This window comes from Nuphar pumila, chromosome 6 (assembly GCF_984573655.1).
Source record: "Nuphar pumila chromosome 6, dmNupPumi1.hap1.1, whole genome shotgun sequence".
Taxonomy (NCBI): domain Eukaryota; kingdom Viridiplantae; phylum Streptophyta; class Magnoliopsida; order Nymphaeales; family Nymphaeaceae; genus Nuphar; species Nuphar pumila.
The window spans coordinates 106,378,293-106,397,592 of record NC_143254.1 but is presented as its reverse complement, the minus strand read 5'-3'; the positions used below and the strand labels follow the sequence as shown (position 1 = coordinate 106,397,592).

Here is a 19,300-nt window from a genome sequence, read left to right as displayed (position 1 = left end):
GCCGAGCCCTTCCCTGTGTTCTGCCCTTGTGGGGGAGGGGTCAGGCCCCTCTTGTCCTTTTTCTTTCCTTCTTTCTGTTTTGCCTGGTAGACAGAAGCCGAGCCCCTGTCTCTGCGTTTCTTGCAGGCCGGGGCGGAGACCTGCCTCTGCACCTTCTGCAGGGTTGGTAGGGGGCTGAGCCCCCTAATCCTCTCTTCTGTTTGGGCAGGCAGGCAACATGACTCCTTGCCTTGCTGCCTCTGCTTCTTTTCTGCAGGGAGCTGAGCTCCCTGCCTGCCCTCGTATCGGGGTCCGGTACTACTACAGTTCATACCAGACCTGCTTCTTGTTATGCATACTAATGACTTTACGCTTGCAGGTTGCACGACGGATCGCGCTCGTGCCCCATGGCCCGAGGTCATTCGCACCTACGCCCACAGGTGTACGAGAATCCACAACCCCCCTAGGTAGGGGAAAGTTGCGTGAAAGGATCATGAATGAATATAACTAAAATAAAGAAAAGATAACTAAAGTAAAGGACAACTATATATATATATATATATATGTGTGTGTGTGTGTGTGTGTGTGTGTGTGTGTGTGTGTGTGTGTGTGTGTGTGTGTCTTTTAACTCAAGGACGCGGATTCGAGATTCTTGTCCTCTATTTTCCTGGCCTTTACTTTTCTCTTGCCGTCACGCTTTATGTGTCCAGGCTTTTAATTTTTGTCTTTATCTTTTTTGCACTTTACTTTTTTGTTGCCCCGCGCTTTGTGCACCATTGGCTATTTACTTTCCGCTTTTAATTTCAGTACTTTACTTTTCTGTTGCCCTGCGCTTTTTGCGTAATGGCTATTTACTTTTCGCTTTTAATTTCAGTACATTACTTTTCTATTGCCCCGCGCTTTATGTGCCATGGTTATTTGCTTTCTGCTTTTAATTTCAGTACTTTACTTTTTTATTGCCCCGCACTTGATGCGCCATGACTATTTATTTTCCGCTTTTAATTTCAGTACTTTACTTTTCGATTGCCCGATGCTTTATGCGCCTAAGCTTTGCTTTCTGTCCTAGTTGCTTATATTTACGCTCATGCCTTTAATTACTACTGTACTTCTTGCTTTCATTGTATATTGCTATTTTCATCTTTACGTTGGCTACTTTTGGGCTTTGGCCACTCAAGAGCGAGGATTTTGCCTCTTATAATTGCTTACAGGATAAAACCTCGCAAGATGCGAGTGCACGCGTACCAAGGTTCGTTCCTTTTCGGGCGATGCGAAATTGGGTACTAACTTTTTGGTCTCGAGAAAACGTGCCCTACAGGGACTTTGTTTTCTCTCGAGAATGCCTACATGATTGGACTTGTTTTCGGGTGCTTTTGAGTAACCCTTGCGTACCAGTGACGTGTGATACTACGATGTATAGCATGAGAGGTTGTTAAACCTCAGCAATTGTTGGAATTTCCAAAAAAATGTTTACTAAGCGCCTATGTCACATGGGTGCGGGTGCGGGGGTGCGACAAAAATATAAAAAATTATATATATATATATATATAATTTTTATGTTTTAGAAGTTAACTTACCCCATCATATTTTTTATGAATTCTTTTATCTCCCTCATTCTCTAATCAAACGATCTGATTAATTTGAAAGAAAAAATAAATCCAAGTGATCGTGATGTTTTGGAAAACCCTACCCCTGTAAAACCCAGGATTTAAAAAAAAAATTGGGTCGGACCCGGGATGGGTCTGGACCCGACCTAGACCCAATCTGGATACCCCACCTCCGTGCTTTTATAAGGCGACAGAGGGGTTAAGGTTTTCTCATTCGAGAAAACCCTCCCCACCTCCGTCGCCTGCCCTGGTCTCTCCCGTCCGACCTCCAACCGACGGCTCGCTGGAGCGCCGACCGATGGCCTATCCTCTGCCCCCCTGTGCTCGTCCCTCTCCCTCTCTCTGTTACCCTCTCCTCCTCGGTTTCCCTCCCTCTGGAGCTCCCTCAGTCACCGGAAGCCTGACGAGCCCCACCACTTGTTTCTCTCTCTCTCACGACGTTTTGGGAAAAAACTTCCAAGAGAAACCTCACCAGGAAATTACAAGAATGAGATCCGTGACTATGATTTTACGATGTGTGATTATGTCATGAACCACATGAAAGTTAGTGGATGCCGGCCAATTGATTGAACAGTACTAGTATTATCTGCTTCTGATGTGTTGGGTATGAAATTTTAAAGAAATTGGCTCCCCAAATTAGTTGTCTCTGGTATGGCATAATCATGTAGAGATTATGGGTCACTTCTATTCTCATGGTGATTACTGGAGTCCAGGTTTTACAACTTTTTCTTCTTCTTTTTTCACATACACATCTATATAGAGATTCCTGGCTGACTTTTAATAGTTACCTGCAAGGGAGTCAACTTTCTTTTGGTTTTGTTGATCTGATAATTTACTGAAAAATATTGCTGTACTGTTTTTTCTCTGTGCCTCCAGTGAGCCATATTACACTTTTGAGCTGGCTTAGGCAATGACTGTTTGGATCAGGATTGCTAAAGTGTGTCATCGTTTGTGCAGGATTGCTAAAGTGTCATTGTTTGTGCAGGTCTTTCGTTTCTTGTACACTCATGCTGATATGATTGAGACACCTCCCTTCACATTGGATGAGTTTGCTCAGGCATTCCAGGAGAAGGTATACCGTATATCTGAAATTGAACCTTAATTCTCCGAATGATTACGTTCAGTATTTGGTTTAAACTTAAACTTGTTAAGCCTTATTATTTGCGTAGTTGCAAATGTTTTTGGATTTGTATGTGAATATGGATGAGAATATATTTCTTGGTCGGTAAAGCATTCTCTAGACTAGAGTTGCCAGTCGAGGAAGCGGGAGCCGGAAGCGATTCGGGAAGTGGAAGCGGGAAGTGAGGTACTTTCAAAATTTTAAGAAATGGGAAGCGTGGGATGTCTTAGAAGCGAGCCAGGAATCGTCTCAAGCGAACCGGAAGCGAGGGGGAAGCGAAAAAAGAGAAAAAAAAACAAAAATAAAAATACAAAAAAAAAATGAAAAAAGGGGGAAGCGAGCTTCCCAATTTTTTTGCGCTTCCCAGCATGTTTTGGAAGTGCGACTTCGCGCTTCCAAAACACGCTTCGGGAAAGCACACTTCCTCACTCCCTATGGTGCTTCCGGTAACTCTGCTCTAGACATTCTGCTGTCCTTTTCAGCCTATCTTTGTTAAGCCTTGCATGCAATCTCATGCACCTATTGAGAATGGACTTGTTGGCTTGTCTTTGCTAGGCAAGTTTGCAGTCTGTGTTGCAAATCCTTCTAGTGATAGTTTGATGATCCATGATTTGTAGGGTTTATAAGACACTTTATGTTGTTGATGCAACAATGTTTAGCACTGAATTTTATTTCCACTTTCAAGTAGTAGGAATAAATGTTGTTGCCTGGTTGATATATGGTGGGTTAACTCCTGATGCCAATAGACTACAGCTTGCCTTGCCAGCCTTTTACTGACACTTTGGCCCATGAATTGCATGTTGTGTGGGAAATTTCATGTTCGTTGTTGAGGTTAACAATGTTTAGGGTTAGAATTATTTGCATTTCCAAGTGGTATGAGTAGATATTGTTTCCTGATCCATTTTTGGTGGGTTGAATGAGTTGGAATAAATGACCGAGGCATGACCTTCTAATAGTACACCAAAATTACTTGGTGAATCAATGCATGATAACAAAGCTGAGAGTAATGCCTCTAGGATTAGGCTTAATGAACTTGCATTCTCATCTTTAATGCCATTTTCACTGCAAAATGCAAATGTAATATACAATATTGCTATAAGAATTCATAATAAGTCAATCTTTCTTGGTTGGGAATCTAATATTTGCATGATCTAGGTGGAAAACAATTTGAAGGTACAATCCATTGATTATGCAGCTAATCCTACCTTTGTTACATATGGCGGGATTGTAAAATGTGTATCAATAAGTTGTACAAAAGGTGTTAAAAGTAAATACCACATCATTTCCTATAGTAAAAGTCATAAAGTTTTTTTTGGAATTTTCTGAATAATTTAAGAAAAATAAGAAAAAAGTGTAAACAATTCACAATGCAAAAAGCAATGTTAGCTACAAAGCAAAGCCAAAATATCACATAACAAATAATAAGCAACCACATAAAACATCGAACACGCAAGAATTAAAATAATTAGTTAATGAAATCCGACATGTGACATAAGTGTTAAAATGTATTGATTCATATGTGTTAAAATATATATATATATATATATATATATATATATATATATATATATATACACACACTAAATCCCCATCATACCCGATAAAGGGTATTTCTGTAATTCTGCCCAATAGAGGCATTTTAGTCATTTTCTTTTTTTGTTTTCTCTTTTTCTTCTTTTTCCTTTTCTTATTTTTTTATTTTTCTTTTTTATTATTGAATATGCATTAAATGCATATTGCATTGGGGGTCCCAACTAAGAGTCGTTGGACCCCCAATGGTCACAAATGTGACCGTTGGGGGCCCAACAACTCCTTGTTGGGCCTCCCAATGCCCACTCTCTCTCCTTTTTCTACCACTCTCTCTCTCACTCTCTTGCATATAAATAAAGGGGTAGACCCCCTTGTAATGTATGGCTTTTTCAAGCCCTTTTGCTTTATAAGATTCCTCTTTCTAGCAAGCCCTTGTTGGCTTTTGTATTTGTCCATTGCGGACTCTAAGAAAATGAAACTCACAACCAAACTATCTCTTCACCACACACTCACGAAGAGGTTACAAGAACCACAAGGGTTCATACAAGCATAAGAACACACACTACCCGAAAAAGGGTATTCAAAAGAAAAAGAATTTTATTAACTTGAGATACAATCCCACAAAAACCATAAAATACAAGGGGAAATAGTCCCCATATTTATAGAGGAGAATGAGAAGCCTTCAAGGGAGTCGTTGGACTCCCAACGACTCTATTAGAGCTGTTGGGAGTCTAACGGCTCCCTTGAAAGATGCTTTTTGACTTTAGTCAAAAAGCACCTTTTTGACTAGTGAAAAAGGTGAAGGCTTAAAAAGGTCCAAAAACAAAAAACTAGCCTAATTCTAGTTATGTTCTAACTAAGATTAACTAAACTAAAAACTAACTAGAAAAAAGAGAAAGGTACTACAAGCCTATGAGATCACATATGAGATATTATATGAGATTATATATTTTAACATGTTAAAATATAGTTTGTGTATGGATCTGGATCCAGATCCATACGCATGGTATGTTAAATGAAACACATGATGCATATTACTCATTAATGGCATCCTTGTAATATCTCTGATATTACAAGGATAGTTGTATACTTGTTTTATACATATGAAGGTTAGGGCTTGGAGGTCGTGCAACTGAGTGTCGCCCCAACCGATTGTCTCTCTCTCTCTCTATTTTCCTGTGCAGGCTGAACCACAGACTACGAAGTCTCATATTGTGCAGGCTGAACCACAGACTACGAAGTCTCAGATGGTATCAAAGCGCAGGGTTGTGGAATCCTGTTAGAGGCGTGTTCAGCGAGATCTGTAGAACCAGGTTTTGGCTCGTCTTCCCCTTTCTCATTCTTTCCTTTATTGAAACTCGTCCCCTCCCCTTATTGAAACTCGTCTCCTCCCCTTTCTCATTCTTTCCTTTATTGAAACTCGTCCCCTTATTGAAACTCGTCTCCCCATCTGTCACTTATTACAACTCTCAATCTCAAAACCCTTTTTTTTATTCTCCTCTCTGACTGCAGCCATAAACCTCTTAACGTCTGTTAGTTTTAATAAAACTGCAACTCGTCTTCCCATCTGTCACTTATTGCAACTCTCTTTTGTTTTCCACTTTTAACGTGTCAGTTTTTTTCAGAAATTCTTTCCTCTATTTCCAGAAATTCTTTGATTCCAGAAATTTTTTTTCCTTTATTGCTATTTAGTGTCCCCTGTGCAACGCCTACAGGCAGATTGTAACTGTTTACAATCTCGATTCTGTTTAAAAAAAAGGGTTATTTCCAGATATTGGTCGCACAGGTACATGTCTTGTTGAAGTTCTCTTGATTGATTAAGTGATCTCAAGCCTGTTTGTTTCTTCCATTCGTTTTGTTTGCTTATACATTGTCCCATTGATATGGATTACTCATCGTCATCGTCATCTGGTCCCTCTGCAAATTTCTTGAGTCAGCTCGTTACAGAAAAACTTATTCTAATTTTGACTTGGAAGAGGCAAATCCTTCCTTTTATACGGAGTTAGGATTTCGATGAACATCTGGATGGTTTAGTTCCTTTACCACCACGACTTATTTTGCAGGAAACCAAGGATGAGAAGGGTGACAATTACCATTTCTATTAAGAATCCAGAGTATACAGCTTGGAGGAAGCGGGATCAGTCTTTGGTTGCTTATATTACGTCAACACTCTCTCAAGAAGTGTTGGTTACTCTTTCAGATGATTGCACTGCGGCGGATCTGTGGAGTAAGCTGTCCCAGACATATTCTCAGATATCAGAAGCCCGAGTTATGTACTTAAAAAATGAATTTCAAAGTTTGAAGAAAGGCTCCATGACAGTCATGAAATACATAGGCCGCTTGAAGAGTATTTCTGATCAATTGGCGGTTATTGGAAGTGCTATTGCAGATAAAGATAAAGTTCAACAACTTCTCAATGGATTGGGTCCTGATTTTGACATGCTTACCATAGCTTTATCATGCCTTCCACAGTTGCCCACTTTTGACGATCTTCAAGCAAAACTTCTCCATCATGAGATGATTATAAAACAAAGGGCAGAAGGAAATGAATCAGCGCGTCCTCATTCAGTTTTGGCCATGAACACTTATGTAGGTTTTGGACAAGGGAATGGAGGGCATCAAGGAGGCAGAGGCCGCAGACGTTTTGGGCAGGGAGGACGTGGTATCTTGCCTACACCTAATATTTCAGGGGTTTTTAATACAGGGAATCAGAGGATAGTGCTCACTTGTTTCTTATGTAACAAAAGAGGACATGTGAAAGCTGATTGTTGGTTTAATCTACAGAACAGAGGAAAAATAAACAAAATTGAGAATAAATCAGCTACCACTGTGGACACAAAAGTGTCATCCACAGATGTGCAACAACTTTTGTTATCAGCATTGTCACAGATGACAATCAAGCAAAATGAACAAGGCGAATGGTATGTTGATTCAGGTGCCGCCACACATGTTACGGGTAATGCGGGTAAGTTATCTCACTTATTGCCTTATTTTGAAAAAGGTAGTATAGTTACGGGAGATAGAACTTATCACTCCATTAGTCATACTGGCAATGCACATATCCCTATGTCAAAGTCCTCACTTCACTTGTCCAATGTCCTTCTTGCTCCCAATATTAAAAAGAACATTGTTTCTGTAGCTAAACTTGTTGACGATATGAATTCTTCCGTCGAATTTACTCCCTCTTCTGTTTATGTTAAGGATCTACGAACGAAGGAGACGTTCGCTAAGGGGGAGCGACAAGGAAACATGTACGTCTTCAAGGAGATTCCTTCAGTGTCTTCACCCTCAGTATCAGTCCTCCAGTTGAAGTCGTCCAAGCATTCTTCAGTGTCTTCGCCTTCAGAGTCTTTGTTTTTTCCTTCATTGGAAGTTTTTAATTCATCTCATTGTCATAAGCCAGATATTTGGCATAGTCGTTTGGGACATTGTAGTCGAGGTTTCGTTGAAAATCTTGTATCTGATGGTCTCCTTCCAGAATCTAGTTTATGTTCATTTTCTGATAATAATAATAAATGTTCTTCATGCGAACTCTGCAAAAGCCATGTCCTTCCTTTTCATATTATAAATAAAAGAGCTTCAAAGCCATTTGAGATTATTTGTTCTGATGTTTGGGGACCCGCACCTATTTCTTCTCTTTCTGGCAGTCGTTACTATATTATCTTTATTGATTCTTATTCCCGTTATACTTGGATATATTTCTTAAAACACAAGCATGAAGTTTTTCAAATATTTCGGGAATTCCATTCGATGGTCAAAACAAAGTTTGCTTGTGATATTGTGCATTTACAATGTGATGGTGGAGGAGAGTATTCATCGAACGAGTTTATTGCCTTTCTTCGGGATAAAGGAATAAGTCGACAGGTTTCTTGCCCTCATACTCCTCAACAAAATGGGGTTGCGGAGAGGAAACACAGGCATATTGTCGAGAGCGCGATGAGCATGTTACATGATAGCAATGTGCCGGTTAGTCTCTGGACAGAAGTTTTTCACACATCTGTTCATATCATAAATCGTCTTCCTATGACACTTTTGGATCGGAAATCTCCCTATTATACTTTATTCGGGCAAAATCCCTCTTACGATGAGTTGCGTGTTTTTTGTTGTGTATGTTATGTACATGTTGATTCATCTCTGCGAAATAAGTTTCAGGACAAGGTTGTCAAGTGCATATTTGTTGGGTATGCAGATGAATACAAAGGTTATCGATGCTATGATCCTACTACAAAACGTATTAGGACCTCCAAAAATGTTTTTGACGAACGAAATTTTCAGGTCAATGACTATGCAGCGTTGCCATTTCGAGAATTAGAAGTATATGATCCATGGATGAGCGCAGATCTTTTTGCTAATACAGGAGAAACATGTCAGACAAATTGTCCTTCCTTCGGCTTGAGTAGGGAATTGAATGACTCACAAATGCATGTTGAATTATCTTCAGTTGAGTCTCTAGTTGAGCCACCCCCAGTAGAACGCTTCTTTGGGCAGATATACACTAGACGGGACAAAAATACAAAGCCGAGGAATGTGGAAAGCATCGCCAATGATCCGGCTCAAAGGCCGTCACGCATTAAGCATCCTATTCAACGATGGGTGAGTTATGAGACCTTCTCCCTTGATTTCCAGTTGTTTATGTCTCAACTCACAAAACAGGATGAACCAACTTGTTTTAATCAAGCTCTTCAATCCCGTCATTGGACTGAAGCTATGAATGAAGAAATGAAAGCTCTTCATGAATGTCAGACTTGGGAAATAGTCCCTCGACCAGAAGGAAAGAATGTAGTTGGCTCAAAATGGGTTTATAAAACAAAGTATAAGCCTGAAGGAAGCATTGACAGATATAAGGCACGACTTGTTGCTCGAGGATTTACACAACAATATGGTGAAGACTACGATGAAACTTTTAGTCCGGTAGTCAAAATGGGTACTATTCGTGTCATCATATCCCTAGCAGTCGATCGAGGTTGGAGCCTTAGCCAGATGGATGCTAAAAATGCATTTTTGCATGGAACTTTAAAGGAAGAAGTGTATATGGAGCTACCTCCTGGTTATGCCGAGAAGGATCCTACTGCCTGGGTGTGCAAACTAAGAAAGTCTCTGTATGGGTTGAAACAGGCGTCCCGTTCCTGGTTTGAAAGTTTCTCTATGCAAATTCAGAGTTATGGTTTTAGAAGATGCTCTCTGGATCACTCACTCTTTATTTACCAAAAGGCAGACATTGTTATACTTCTTATATATGTTGATGACATTGTGATCACTGGGAGTTCAGATAATCATGTGCAAGACGTGAAGCAGTTTTTAATGAAAACTTTCAAGATGAAAGATTTAGGGGAGTTGAGGTACTTTCTTGGTGTGAAAGTTGACAGACAACAAGACACATTGACACTCATGCAACAAAAATACACTCTTGACCTTCTGGAAAGAGCCGGGATGATGAATTGCAAACCAGTCAGTACTCCTAGTGTATTACATCAAAGGCTGAGCTCTGAAGATGGTCATCTTTGTGTCAACCCTACAACGTATAGAAGTATCGTGGGGATGTTACAATACTTGACCTTTACCAGACCTGATATAGTTTATGTTGTCAATCAGGTATCCCAGTTTATGTATGCTCCAACAGAGGGTCATATGGAAGCTGTGAAGCGCATTCTACGCTATTTAAAAGAAACTATAGGAGACGGACTTGTTTATCGCAAGAACGATAATCTGCATAGAGGACATGAACTCATCACTTATACAGACGCAGATTGGGCAGGGGATCCAGATGAGAGACGCTCTGTCTCTGGATATTGTGTATATATTGGATACAATTTAGTGTCCTGGAGCAACAGAAAACAAAAGACAGTGGCACGATCGAGTACAGAGGCTGAATACAGATCGATGGCTGCAGGCACGGCAGAAGCCACATGGATTAAACACTTATTGAGTGATCTTGGGGAGACAATTATTCGATCTTTTCTTCTATGTGACAATCAAAGCGCAATAAACATTGCATGTAATCCTATCCAGCATAGCAGAACGAAGCACATTGAGATTGATCAACATTTCATACGGCAGAAAGTCGAGATGAAGGAGATAGAACTACGTCATATTCGAACAGAAGATCAAGTGGCAGACTTGTTTACCAAGGGGTTAACAGGACGTCAATTTTGGCTATTGAAGAGCAAGTTGTACATGCTCCAAAATCACGTACAACTTGAGGGAGGGTGTTAAAATATAGTTTGCGTATGGATCTGGATCCAGATCCATACACACGGTATGTTAAATGAAACACATGATGTATATTACTCATTAATGGCATCCTTGTAATATCTTTGATATTACAAGGATAGTTGTATACTTGTTTTATACATATGAAGGTTAGGGCTTGGAGGTCGTGCAACTGAGTGCCGCCCCAGCCGATTGTCTCTCTCTCTCTCTCTCTCTATTTTCCTGTGCAGGCTGAACCACAGACTACGAAGTCTCATATTGTGCAGGCTGAACCACAGACTACAAAGTCTCAGATAACACTCCCCCCTCAAACTTACGGTTGGATAACCGAAAGTTTGCCTAAGAGAAAGTGAAATCTAGGAGCAGCGAGAGGCTTGGTGAAGAAATCAGACAACTGATACTCTGAGGAGACATAGGGAAGATTGATGGTGCCGCGCAAAAAAATTTCTCGTGCGTAGTGACAATCCATCTTTATATGCTTGGTGCGTTCGTGAAATGTCTGATTGTTGGCAATATAGATAGAGCTCTTGTTGTCATAACACAAATTTGATGTTTTTGGACTTTCAACTCCCATATCGGAAAGTAGACGTTGAAGCCAGACCAATTCCATAGTGGTTGTAGCCATTGCCCTATATTCAACTTTTATTGATGAGAGAGAGACCCTTTGTTGCTTCCTGCATCGCCATGACACCAAAGATTCTACTAAGAAGACAAAAGCGAGTAGTTGAGTGGTGGTCATTTGGATCACCACCCCAATCTGCATCAGTATAAGCAAGAAGTTCTAAATTAGAGGAAACAAACAAAATTAAACCTCGAGAAATAGAATTTTTAATATATCTAATAATACGCAAAATTGCTCCCATATGAACAAAAGTTAAAGTTGGGGCATGCTGAAATGGACTGGTTGTATGGACAACATGTGCAATGTCAGGTCTTGTAATGGACATATACGATAGTGCTTCGACGAGTTGTCTATAAGGAGTTAGATTCTCAAGTGGCTCTCCATCATCAATCTTCATCTTGACATTCACAACTTCGGGAGTGTCAACGTGTCTTTCATCTGAAATACCTGACCTGACAACAATATCCAATGCAAACTTATATTGAGTTAACAAATATCCCTTAGATGAGTATGTAACTTCTATACCAAGAAAGTATTTCAAAAAACCCAAATCACTCATTTCAAAATATGTTTTGAGAAATTTTTTAATATCATAAACTCTTTGTTTATCACTTCCGGTGATGATTATGTCGTCAACATAGAGTAGAAGGATAATAATACCTGCATTAGAATTCTTAATAAACAAAGTTGTGTCAGTAAGACAAGATTGAAAACTAAAATCAAGCATAACCTTACTAAACTTATCATACCAAGCTTTTGGAGCGTGTTTGAGACCATACAATGCCTTATTTAGGCGAAAAGTTTTCCCTTTAGGGACATTCATTCCTGGTGGTGAATCCATGTACACTTCTTTAGCTAAATTTTCATTTAGAAATGCATTTTTAACATCCATTTGAAAAATATGTCATCTTTTTATGGATATAAGAGCTATTAAGATTCTAACAGTGGTCATTCTAGCTACTGGGACAAAGGTTTCTTCATAATCTATTCCATATTTTTGGGAATAGCCTTTGGCCACCAACCGAGCCTTGAACCTTTCAAGAGTGCCATCACTCTTAGTTTTAACCTTGTACACCCAACGACAGCCAATAGGTTTTTTGTTGGGAGGATTAGCTTGAATGATCCAAGTGTTTGCTTTTTCTAAGGCTTCTAATTCAACTTCCATAGCTTTGACCCACTAAGATTGAGATGTTGATCCTTAGCTATAGTATAACTGGAGGGTTCTTCATAAGAGTGAATTAAGGCAGTGAAGGCTTGATATTTTTGTGAAAAAGACTCGTATGACACAAACTTTTCAGGAACTTTTGAGATCTTAGTGGATTTTCTAGATGAAGACGCATGGTCTTGTTCCCTTGTGTATTTATCCAGGGCACACTGTCTTTCTAAGTTTCTTCGTCTAGAATATTGAATGCACTCCTGACTGCTATTAACTGGATCGGAATCGGTCATATCAATTTGATCCTGATCAATTTCTCTTTCAATCTCCCTTGGAACTAGGTCTAATAAGAAGGAATATTCATTTATTTCAGTAGATTTTTTGTTTTAAAAAAAGCTTTCATTTTCTAGAAAGGATACATTTCTTGAAACATATAATTTGTTGTTTTTAGGACCGAAACACCTGTAACCTTTTTTATGACTTGCATATCCTAAAAAGGCACAAGGAATAGACAGAGAGAGAATTTATCATTCTTATATGTAAATACAAAGCATTTGCACTCAAATACCCTTAATCTAAAATAATCTGGAGTTTGTTTATAAAGCTTTTCAGTGGGAGAAATATTGTTTATCGAGGATGAGGGCATTCTATTAATAAGATAAACAACAGTTAAAATAGCTTCGGCCCAAAAAACTTTGGGAACTTGATGTGTGATGAGTAATGTTCTAGTTGTTTCTATAATGTGCCTGCATTTTCTCTCAGCTAACCTGTTTTGTTGAGGGGTATATGGGCAAGATTTTTGATGTGAAATCGCATATGAGTTCAAATATTCTTTAAATTAAATTGATAAGAATTTTCCCCCCTAATCAGTGCAAAATATTGAAATATCATTCTTAAATTGATTTTTGACTATATTGTGAAATATTTGAAAAAAAAACACTTCGGACTTATGTTTAAGAAAATAAATCCAAGTATGTCGTGTAAAATCATCTACAAAAATTACATAATACAGAAAACCACCTTTTGACGTAACCGGTGCAGGACCCCAAACATCAGAATGTATCAACTCAAGTGGTCATGTAGAAACAAAGGTTCTTTCTTGAAAAGGTAGTCTTTTCATTTTTCCAAGAATACATTTTTCACATTAAAAGTTTCAAAATTACAATTTTTTTTTCATGTTTGAAAAAAATTGAAGCTTGAACATACAAGGATGACCAAATCTTTGGTGCAAAAGATCCAAGCCTAATTTTTGAATATTGCAACATAATGTATTCTTGGGTATATCCAAAAAATCTATATAGTACAAGCCTCTTTCTCTATGGCCTTCCCCAATCAGCTTCCCTGACTGGTGATTGTCAGAAATATCCACCTGCAAGGGTTAGAGATGAGATAAAGAGAGAAGAGAGAGAAGAGAGGGGTCGGCGACAATAGGGTTTTCCCTCTTCTACTTAATATTTATTAAGTGTTGTAGATAGTATGACATTTACACAAGAAGTAAAAACAAATTACAAACATGCAAGATGGATCTTTGGAATGTGGTGCGGGTCGGATCCATGATCCAAAACTAACAGCCTCCCTCAAGTTGAGTATGGTCTTTGATCATGTTCAACTTGCCTTTGAGTGCCCAAAACTGATGAGTGGATAATCCCTTGGTAAAGATGTCAGCAACTTGCATATCTGACCGAACATATGCAGGTTCAATTTCTTTTTCTTCCACCTTTTGCCTAACAAAATGTTGATCGATCTCGATATGCTTCGTGCGACAATGAAGGATGGGATTGAAGGCAACATTAATAGCACTCTGATTATCGCAAAGAAGCATAGAGGACGAGATTGGTTCTTGTAATTTTTGCAGTAGATGTCTCACCCATGTAACATCGACTGTTCCTGCTGCCATTACACGATATTCTGCTTCAGTACTAGATCGTGTCACTGCCTTTTGCTTCTTGCTACTCCATGTTACAATATTATTGCCGATAAGAATGCAATACCCCGAAACTGATCTTCGCTCGTCAGGATCACCCGCCCAGTCCGCGTCTGTGTAGGTGAATAGTCGATGCCCTGACATATAAGTTGTGTCCTTTGTGTACATCAAGCCATCTCCAATCGTACCCTTTAAATACCGAAGGATCCTTTTTACTCCTTCCATATGTACATCTGTAGGAGCATGCATAAACTGTGAAGCCTCAGAGTATGCTATGTCAGGCCTAGTGAATGTTAAGTATTGTAACATCCCTACAACTCGACGATATAAAGTAGGATCATGATAAGTAGTGCCTTCTTTAGCACTTAGCTTATGATTTAGAAGGCAAGGTGTGCTAATTGGTTTACAATTCTCCATCCCTGTAGCAAGTAAAATATCAATGGTGTACTTATGTTGGCTCAATGTAATAGTCTCATGTCGACTATCAACTTCCACACCCAAAAAATATCGCAAGGGACCCAAGTCTTTCATCTTGAATTTAGCCATCAGCATAGACTTAACCCAAGATATGTGAACCTCATCACTCCCGGTAATAATGATGTCATCAACATATATAAGCACCCAAACAATAGCTGAATCACTTTTGAATATGAACAATGAATGATCTAGAACACTTTTAGTGAACCCATGATGCTGGATCTCCGTGGAAAAACTCTCAAACCAAGATCGAGAAGCTTGTTTCAAGCCATAAAGAGAGCATCGAAGTTTACATACCCAATTGGATGAATCATGCATACTATAACCAGGTGGCTGCTCCATGTAAACTTCTTCCTTTAGTTCACCATGCAAAAAGGCATTTTTAACATCAAGTTGACTGAGTGACCATCCATGTTGTAATGCCAATGCAATGATAATCCTGACGGTGCCCAATTTTACTACTGGGCTGAACGTTTCATCGTAGTCCTGCCCATACTGTTGTGTGAAGCCTCGTGCAACTAGACGAGCTTTATAGCGCTCAACACTGCCATCCGGTTTGTGCTTGATCTTGTACACCCATTTGAACCCTACAACATTCTTGTTATCTGGCCTTGGTACAATTTCTCATGTATTGCATTCATGCAATGCTTCCATTTCCTCATTCATCGCCTCTACTCAGGCACGGGAATGTATAACATCATGAAAGGAGGAAGGTTCTGTTTCTTTGGACACTCTGGTTAGAAATGTTTGAAAATCCAAAGAGAAATTGTTATAACTTACCCAACGTTCTATAGGATGTCTAATCCGAGTGGAACGTCGTAGAGGAGTCTCATCATTGACTGGATGAGCTCTACGAGAATAAACAAGATCAGAAAAATGTGAGGATGTTGTAGGAGGAATGTCTTCCATATGCGGTTCCACATCGAAAGTATAGGGTTCATTGTCTGTCAATAAAGATGAATCCTCATAAGGCAACGAGTCATATAAAAGTGAGTCACTGAGCCAAGGATCATAACTGTCTTGTGTATCTGTGGAAGACGAACCCAGAGCATCAAAATTTTCATCATCAAAAACAACATTTCTAGATACCCGAATTTTGCCTGTATGAGGATCATAACACCTGTATCCCTTATAGTCATCTGCATACCCAAGAAACTTGCACTGTATAGCTCTGTCTTGAAACTTATTTCTCAATGAATGATCAATGTGAACATAACATACACAACCAAAAGGATGTAGTTCTTCATATGATGGATGACAATTATAAAGAACAAAATATGGAGAATTATCTTCAAGAATGGTCATGGGCAACCTGTTGATAACGTAAACAGCTGTATGGAAAGCCTCGGTCCAAAGAGAGAAGGGAATACCCACAGTGTGCATCATGCTCAAGGCTGTCTCAACAATATGCCTGTGTTTTCTCTCAGCTACTTCATTTTGTTGAGGGGTATGAGGGCAAGAAATGTTACATGTAATGCCATGCTCCTTCAAATATTCACTAAAATCATGGGATATGTATTCTCCCCCCCCCCATCACACTGGAAATATACAACATTGGTATTGAATTGGTTTTGGACTAGTGCATAAAACTGTTTGAACAACTTGAAAACTTCATGTTTGTTTTAATGAAGTAAATCCAACTAAAACGAGTGTAAGAATCAAGAAAGAGTACATAGTATCGAGATCCAAAAAGAGAGGCAGTGGGCGCAGGACCCCAAACATCTGAGCATATAATCTCAAAAGGCTTTGTTGCTCTTTTATTGATACTATGAAAAAGAAGCACATGACTTTTGCATAAATGACAACTTGGACATTTTGACTCTAAACTGACTGCGGGTATTAGACCTTTAGCAGACAACTTGTCAAGAAAAAATTGACTACAATGACCCAAATGAAGATGCCATAAGTTTGGCTTATTAAGTTTCAAGACTCTAGATGAAGAACTATGATCTGTGGATCGACTCAAAAATGTTGGAAAGGAAGAAGCTGAAGAAGCCACGGCTATGGAAGACGACGTCTTCAAAGGCACATGAGAGTCTTCAAAGACGTACATGTTCCCGCGCCGTTCACCTTTAGCGAGCGTCTTCTTGGTGTGAAGATCCTTAAGATAAACAGGAGTAAATTCAACGGAAGAATTTGTTTCATCAACTAATTTAGACACAGATAGAATATTCTTTTGAATAGCAGGTGTGAGTAGGACATTTGACAAGGGTAATTGAGATTCAGGCAAAGAAAGGGAGACATTTCCAGTGTGAGAGATATGGTGGTGAGATCCATCTCCTATGACTATAGTGCCATTTCCAGTGTAAGGAGTCAAGTGAGAAAATTTACCTGCATCAGAAGTAACATGTGTTGCTGCCCCTGAATCAATATACCATATACCATCATCATTTTGACGCAAGTTCATCTGATTGAAAGTAGTCATAAGGATATTTTGTACGTCCTGTGGAAGAACCTGTCTCTGAGGAGTGCGTGCAAACGTCTGAATTGCCCTCTGCCCTGGCCTCCCTGTTTTGTTCCGGTTCTGAGGATTGTACCAGCAATTTGCTTTAACATGTCCCCGCTTGTTGCATAGAAAACAAGTAGGAACACGTCCCCCTCGTGGTACACTGCCTGAGTCAAGGCCTCCTCCAGTTGGTGTAGGTAGTAATCCTCCTTTGTTTATAGTTGTTCCATTTGGACGATGAGGAGTAATTAAGGCTCCTGTTTGAATAGGCGTATGTGCCATCATCACAGGATGAGTATCATCTGACGCGTGTTCCTGATCTAAACTGACCTCATATTGCAAAAGCTTAGATTGAAGATCATCAAAAAATGGAAGAACTTAGACAACCTGGAGTGTTGTGCAAAACATGCGATATTCAGGTCCAAGGCTACCTAATACCTGTTGTACCATGTCCTTATCTGATACAGGACTTCCAATGGCAGCTAATTGATCTGTAATAACCCTGACATCCCCCATGAACTCTGTAATAGATTTGTTTCCTTTTCGCATGGATTGGAATTGCCACTTGAGTTGCAAAGCCCGAGATTCAGAGACCTGAGAAAAGGAATGAGCTAGCCCATTCCACAACTCGGCAGCAGATTGATCATCAGAAATAGTTTGTAAAACACGATCAGAAAGTGTGGAAGTTATGTAAGCAACTAATGTCTGATCTCGTTGTACCCATATGTCATAAGCAGGATTGGTGGTTCGAAGTTGACTCACCTTCCCATCTTCACCTGTTATTTATTGTATGATATGTGTGGGTGGGGTGGGTGATCGTCGATCTAGATGCCCATAAAGACCATGACTGCGAATAAAAGGCACAATCTGACGCTTCCAAAGTAAGTAGTTATCATGAGATAACTTGTGGGTCATGAGGTGAGTAAGAAAACTAGGGTTCAACTTGGAATTCATGGATTATATGAAGAATAAGAAGCCAAAATTGTTCTAACAGTGTATTGAAGAGGAGACAACAATGCTGTTGTGTGTTGAAAATGATACCAGCACACACGTTACACAGAGAAAAAGAAACAGCAATGCTGCTGTGTGCTGAAAATGATATCAGCACACACGTTACACAGAGAAAAGGAAGCAACAATGCTGCTGTGTGCTGAAAATGATATCAGCACACACGTTACACAGAGAAAAGAAAGCAGCGATGCTGCTGTGTGCTGAAAAAAAGATATCAGCACACACGTTACACAGAGAATAGTAACGTGCGAACCAGAAAAAGGGAAAGAATCAGAAATATTTTGGGAAGAAAACAAAAACTCGGCAGACTGAAACAGGATGTTAAGACGTGCGTACCAGAAATATTGAGAATGAGAAGAAACAAAAAAAAAAAACTGGAATGACGTGAAAGAGGATTAAGAAAAAGGAGGAAAAGAAGCAAAGCTGATTAAGGAAGAAGGGACAGAAATAAACCCACGTTCTTTAGCAATACGTGTTGGTCTTTAGAGGCCTTCTAGATGATTGATTTCCGCGCCTGTACTCTGATACCATGTCAGAAATATCCACCTGCAAGGGTTAGAGATGAGGTAAAGAGAGAAGAGAGAGAAGAGAGGGGTCGACGGCAATAGGGTTTTCCCTCTTTTACTTAATATTTATAAGTGTTGTACATAGTATGACATTTACACAAGAAGTAAAAATAAATTACAAACATGCCACCGCCCACGCATCCCAAGATGGATCTTTGGAATGTGGTGCGGGTCGGATCCATGATCCAAAACTAACAGTGATCCTGTACTCGACAATCATGAGAAGAGAATGAAACATTACACCCATGGTCAGTTAATTGAGAAACAAATAGGAGATTTAAATTAAGTTTAGGAATATATCTAATCTTTGAAACACAAAATCTTTTTGAGTTTTGAGAACTATTTTCAAAATTCCCTATTCCTTTTATCTCAAGAGTCGTTTCATCCGCACTAAAAACATTAGATCCACTTGAGTTATAACATTGTGATAGTAATTTTATGTTCGGTGTCATATGAAAGGAAGCACCAAAGTCAAGAATCCATAGAGATTTACCGAGATCGGAAATGCCAACGGAAGAAACAACAGCTTCGGCAGAGGAAGAAGCTCCTTTGATGAGTGGTTGCAGTGCCTCCACCAACTGAGTTAGAGACATGTTTCCAATAGATGTCTCATTTGATTCCTTTGAAGATTCGACAGAAGCTACCTTCTTTTCAT

The 19,300-nt window shown here is 39.4% G+C and overlaps 1 protein-coding gene across 1 annotated transcript in view; it reads left to right on the top strand.

The window, feature by feature from the left end:
* The window catches only part of LOC149835562 (homeobox-DDT domain protein RLT3-like), a 110,917-nt gene that overhangs the window by 64,164 nt on the left and 27,453 nt on the right, over nt 1-19,300 (top strand). Inside the window, exon 8 of the mRNA XM_090009616.1 lies at nt 2,569-2,655. Within this exon, the coding sequence (XP_089865742.1) occupies nt 2,569-2,655 (87 nt within the window). The remainder of the gene's footprint in view (nt 1-2,568; nt 2,656-19,300) is intronic.